Genomic DNA, 5,900 nt, shown 5'->3' on the forward strand with positions numbered 1-5,900 from the left:
TCTGAAGGCCCACCACTGCTCTAAACACACCAGATACGCTGTATAATATTTTTTATTGATATAAATCATGGTTATTTCTGAACTTAAATGTGCAGAAAAACTCAAGCATGCTTTGTCCGGAAGGTCTTTCTTCAAACGTTGTACATGAAATGCTGTGGCACTCTTTCAAATTGGGATTGGTACACCATAGACATAAACATTTTTTTGTTAACACATAGCAGAGGTCAAATGCAAAGAACAATCCTTAATAGTTTACAGATAGAAAAATAAAAAAATAGATGGGTGGAAATAGATTTTTGATGAATCACTGTCAAACGTGGCACATGGGATGTCTGTCATCATGTATGACCGGTACTTTTGTAATGTTACGTATGTAACAAATGTACAAATTACGATATACACACTACTAGAAAAGATTCAAGAGTATTATATTTGTCTGTATGTACCCCTCTTTGCTGCCAGTTACTGTACAAGCTCAGTTGTAACATTTCTCATGGTTTCCCAACACAAATATGTAAGCAAACTATGGTGAAAAGCAAAAATCATTCAGCAGTCAAGGAATCATAAAATATCGACATCACAACACTTTGCACATATGTACAGTTCCTCTGTAAACATTAGACATAAAAGAAGTTTACACAGCTCTGCTGAAATACCAGTTTGTGGTGGTAGAGCAACGGCATCAAGAGAAACAATTTTCAAACGGTTTGTTGACCATTAATGTGCATGTACGACTACGTTGAAAAAATAATTGAAACCTTTTGGAAAAGAGAAGGGAAGTTTGCACACCTTCTTTGTCCTGTGGACATGATTCAATCGCTCTCCAATTCATGATAAGTGCGAGTCAGATTACATCTCCCAGGATTCAGACTCCGGACTGCTTTCTACTATCTTTGTGACTGCTTTATTTGGATTGGATTGGATATGCCTTTATGAGTCTCACAGTGGAGAAATTTACATTTCACAGCAGCAAAGTGATGAAAGGAATGAAAGTAGAAAAACGAAATACATGAGCTGCTGGAAAGGCAGCCACTCTCGCGGCGCCGTCTTGAAGTCAAAAGAACAATTTCCTGTATATGACAGTTTTCCATGTTAAGTGCTTTGTTAGAGCTTAAAGGACAACCGACATCCGCGGACAAGTTGCGTCCATAATTTGTAAAATCACTTCAAATGACTTCTACTGAGCGCATTTTACAAAGATTCCACCGCATATAGCTATATTTTACATTTTAAGACTCGTGCTGAAGATTTCGGAAGTCTTGTTTTTGAGTTAGTGACGAGTCCGTATGTGACGTCACTGAAGGAACGCCCCTGACCGAAAAAAAGGACACATTGTAGCAGTCCTTCCATCACGTCAATGCTTGTTTGGTCTGAAAACCTCGTGTTGCACCAGAAAAGGGCGTCCAAGCTCCATGGAAGGAATTTATCAGCCTGTGGAAATGCAATACACTGTCATGTCTACAAGAGGTCGCATTTTCTTCTGCCTCTTTTTGAGTGAGACATTTACCCCCAATGTTGCCTCAAAATGGCACGGAATAAATTCTTTAATCGATTGCAAACATGTATGCTTTCCTCTTCAGAACTATTTGAATCATATTCATAACTGGATGTGTAACAAGAAAGCATATTCTCCGAATCTGAAGCCATTGTTTTGATTCTCAAGCAATGCAAGACGACTTGGCGTGACGTCACGAACTGGCGGCGGGACTTTCTGAAAATGCCCAATTCGCAGCTCAATTTTTTTTGCAGATTTTGGACACTTTAAGTCATTTTTATTGGTGTTTTGCATTTGAATAAAAATATCATACTGCGTGTTTTGGGTATTTTAGATGCTATAAAACGTTTTTCTGATGTCAGTTAGGAAACAAAAAAGTGATGTCGGTTGTCCTTTAAAGTGCCATGGATAAAACTCCAATCAATTTCAGGTGTTCTCAGACTTTTCCTTACATTTGCGTAATCCATTCTAACTGTACAAGGCATGGCCTGCGGAGAGTTTTCACAACACCAGGAGGATCAATAACCGTGTGAAATTGTTTACAATTAATTAATTTTGTTCCTGTTTCTATTCTAAAAGAACTGAAATGTGACCATCGGAAATGAAGACTTTTCTGAGGTGCTGTGAAGACCTCATTGAGAGAACCTGACAGTACAACCTGTAACCTCATATTTCTGTCCCATCACTTTGCAAAGCCTCATCTTTAAAATGTGGCACTTTGGGGGCACCTGTTCAAGGATTGCAGCGTTTGCGACAGTATTAACCGGGTTTTGTATCGGCACCCGTGGCTTCGGGTGATTGAGCACCACCACCGGTTGGTTTGGGAGCGGCCGTGTCACCAGCTGCTTCACATTGAGTGGCATCAAGCAGCCAGCGTCAGGAACAGGTATTAGAGTGTCACATTGAGGAGCATGAGGTTCGGGTCCCTTCTTGCTGCGTTCGTCCACTCTTGTCAAGGAGATACTTAAAAATTTTGAGATGTCATACAGATTATTGACAGCAAATGAAGACACGTCTGACGGATTGGCAGTAACCAACTCTGTATCATCAGTTTTCAAATCCAGTTTATAGCTACGATTGTCCGTCTGTGTCGCGATGGTTTTCTCCAATTTGACATCATCATTGTCGATGTTCACCACCAGGATGGACTGCTCTTGTTCAATATCTTCGGTTTTGCTTTCGACCTTCACCGACTCCGATTTAAGATTTACAATTGGCGTAACACTCTCAGCTGGACTGCTTTTGTCCATCACGATCCCCCGGAGCGCTATGACCAGTGGCTGCATGCCGCTCTCAGCATTTCCTTGTTGTTCACTCAAGGAAAACACAGAGGAGATGACCGGAAAGCCTTCAGGCTTTGGTGTGTCTCTTTCAGAAGCTTGAGGCCAAACTGGAAGCTCCGACTTGGAGGGGCAAGGCACCATGGGCATTTTGAGCGACTCTGATAAACGAAGAGTATCACTCTGCGGGCAAAGAGTGATCTTTGAAGGTGTCAGTCGGACAGCTGCACCTGAAGGAACATTCAAGGAAGTGGGTATGTGACCTTGGAAGTTGACCCCTGCTGGAGTGTTCATGACTTTCGGTGTGTCCTTTACTTTGGAGACAGTCTTATCCTTGAGCAGATCCATGCCGGATTCTAATTTAACAGTGAGGAGAGTACTTCCTGTTTTGTCTGTCTTTGCAGGGTGAATACTCTTACACTGATCTGAAATACTTTTGAGATACTTTTCATCCATTCTTTGTTGATATGTTGATGATCCCAACATGACAGGATGCAGGTCAGAGGACAGCATTTTTGTCTCACGGGTCAAAAGAACATTGTTTGCTTTTGCTCGATCACGGACAGGTTTGCTCCACGTCGATATGATTTCATTCCTTTCGCTCACGGGATTGCAGACAGTCTTGGAAAACTTGGTCGGACTGTGTACGCTCATGACTTCCTGCGACGTCCTTTTCGGTGCGAGTTTCACTCTCCTTTCTTGATTTATCATCAACCTTTTCAACGTGCTGACAGGTTTGGCATCAGAGCATTGCTGAGCTGCCATCTTTGTTTCCAACAGCTTTGTGTTCACCATGCACATTCCCATATCTGGTGACTTTGGGAGGTTTAATTTGGACGCTAAAGTTTTGCCTGCTGTTAGATTTTGTTGAACTGTTGCTCTTGTGTCTTTCGTTGCGGTCTCCTTTTCTTGTTGTGACACTAGCCTCAGCTTCAGCTCCTTTGACCCATTGACAGTTTTTACTTCTACGAGCTCAACCAAGCACCCAGCAGGTATACTTATTTCCTTGGGCAGTGACACTGTTAATGCCCTGTTGTAATGAATGACACTATCAGGGACAACTTTGGAAGAAATAGGAAGCGAGTTCATCCTTTTCCGTTTCTGTTTGTCTGTAACAAGACTGTCACTGGGTGTGCTGAGGGCTGGCACATTGACTCGAACTGGTCGTCGCATTGAGTGGAGAGCACTCTGTACACTAGGTAATGCATTGGAGACCAGGTGATCGTTGTTTCCACTAGCCTTTTTGGTTGCTTGACTGATGTTGTTATTATGCAAAGACTCAATGTGTCTTAAAAGGTTCCTTTTCTGCATGAAGTGTTGTCCACAGTGCGGGCACAAGAGAGTTGACTTGATGTGCCCCTCCAGGTGAGCATTTAGCTCTGCCCTGGTCAATACAGCTTTTTGGCAATAAATACAGCACAGTTTGGACCCCGTGTGGTCAAGAATATGTCTTTTGAATAAGTCCACATCCGATGTAGAAAATGCACACATGACACAATGCATTGTGTCAAGAAATCTCGGCGAACGAACCAAGTAACCATGTGGTTGTCTGGTGTTCATCCTGGAGGGAAAGTTCTGGTACTTGACAGCCTTCATAATCATCTGGCACCAGACAGCAGCAGCTCCACCGCCCACTTCCACAGCTTCACACCAGTGTCCACATGTGTCACCGCTTTCTGGTACCACTGCATCAAAAGGCGTATTATTAATATCAACAATATGTATTGTATTGTCAGAGATTTGTATTGTAACGAATGTGTTTGGCCACACAGCAGTTCCTTCAGAGCCCTTCCCCCCGACGTTTGACATGTATAGATTACACAGCAAAGAAAACATCCGCAATTACGCCAAAACATGGTGAACGATTTCATGCATTTTAATATGGGATGCATTTTTCAATCTTGTTCGGGGCTAGTGCGAATCGTTTATTCTGAATCCACAGAGAAGGCCCAATCAAGGTTGCGATTCAAAAGCGGCTGGAGAAAACACACCTCTGTCGTCTAACAGTCTGGGCGCGAGATGTATAAATGCTGTTTACGTACCTTTGTGCAGTGTTTTGTAAATACTTTCGCGGAAAATAGTGATGGTTTGATTTGGATGTGAACAAAAACAATTCTTATCGATGCGAGTCAGTCGAAAAATGCATCTTGAACGAGCATACTAAAACGTTTCCGGAATCGTTAAAATCTCTTCAAAGTAACATTTATTTATTGCTTTTAAGTTAGGCGTGCTTAAAGCGCGTAATTGTATATATTTCTCCATTGATAAACATTGATTTTAAATTATAAATAAAATAAGATATTTGGTGAATTGTCATGTGAAAGTGTTTTATAATCTGAATAGATATGTTTTAATTTGAAGGTCTAAACCGGATTCTTTTTATTGCAGAAGCTAAATGCAAATGGTGATCGATGATCGAGCCTCGAGTTGTGCTTTCGGAATTCCACGTAAACCTTGCGTATTTGTGATGGGAATTCCGCCTCTTTTTAGAGAGCGGGTTCCTTTGGCTTGGATCATTACAAAGAGCCGGAATTTTCAGCTCACCAGTTTTTGTAATGTACAGTCATACATAAACGAATTACTAATGTAAAAAAATATACATTATGTAATTTTAAAAATATAAAACTGTATTTATATTCTTTAGAACACACTCTACATGGAGTACAACATGGAGACACATCTCAAAACAAAGTCAACAAATTTTCCAATCGTTGTTTGTGTATTTTTATACGCTTTTAACAATTTAGAGGTAAATGACATAAACTGTGATGACCACACAGCATGTATATTTCGAAGTTTTTAACTATTTACAGGTAAACGACATAAACTGATCAATCCAATTTTGTAAAACAAAAAGAATAAAACACCAAGTGCCTCAGCGTTGAGGGGGGTTGATCCTCTTTCTCCAATCAACTATCAATTAATGAAATGAGTCCAAAATTCACTTTGTTTCCGATCCGCGTTCTCACCTTTCCACTTTTCATCGTGTCATTTGTTTCTACGTAGCACGATCGAGCTCACTCATCTCACTGTCTCTCGTGTTCATGTTCTACCTAAAGCAGGAGTCGGGAACCTTTTTGACTAAGAGAGCCATAAAAGTAAAATATTTAGAAATGTTTTTCAGT

The 5,900-nt window shown here is 40.9% G+C and overlaps 1 protein-coding gene across 1 annotated transcript; it reads right to left on the reverse strand.

Annotated features, from left to right (window-relative positions):
• Positions 1 to 285: 285 nt before the first annotated feature.
• On the reverse strand, positions 286 to 4,935 carry znf518b (zinc finger protein 518B). Its single transcript, XM_089021556.1, has 2 exons — positions 4,818 to 4,935; positions 286 to 4,460 (listed from the first exon to the last, which is right to left on the reverse strand). Exon 2 carries the CDS (start codon positions 4,375 to 4,377, stop codon positions 2,128 to 2,130), a length of 2,250 nt encoding a protein of 749 aa, XP_088877682.1. The 5' UTR covers positions 4,378 to 4,460; positions 4,818 to 4,935; the 3' UTR covers positions 286 to 2,127.
• Between the last annotated feature and the right edge of the window lie 965 nt (positions 4,936 to 5,900).

The sequence above is a fragment of the Hippocampus bargibanti genome, linkage group LG02 (assembly GCF_051943395.1).
Source record: "Hippocampus bargibanti isolate YZ-2025 linkage group LG02, ASM5194339v1, whole genome shotgun sequence".
NCBI classification, from domain to species: Eukaryota; Metazoa; Chordata; class Actinopteri; order Syngnathiformes; family Syngnathidae; genus Hippocampus; species Hippocampus bargibanti.

Coding starts and splice junctions, on each gene's coding strand:
- znf518b (XM_089021556.1), bottom strand. CDS start 4,377: ATGATTATGAAGGCTGTCAAGTACCAGAACTTTCCCTCCAGGATGAAC.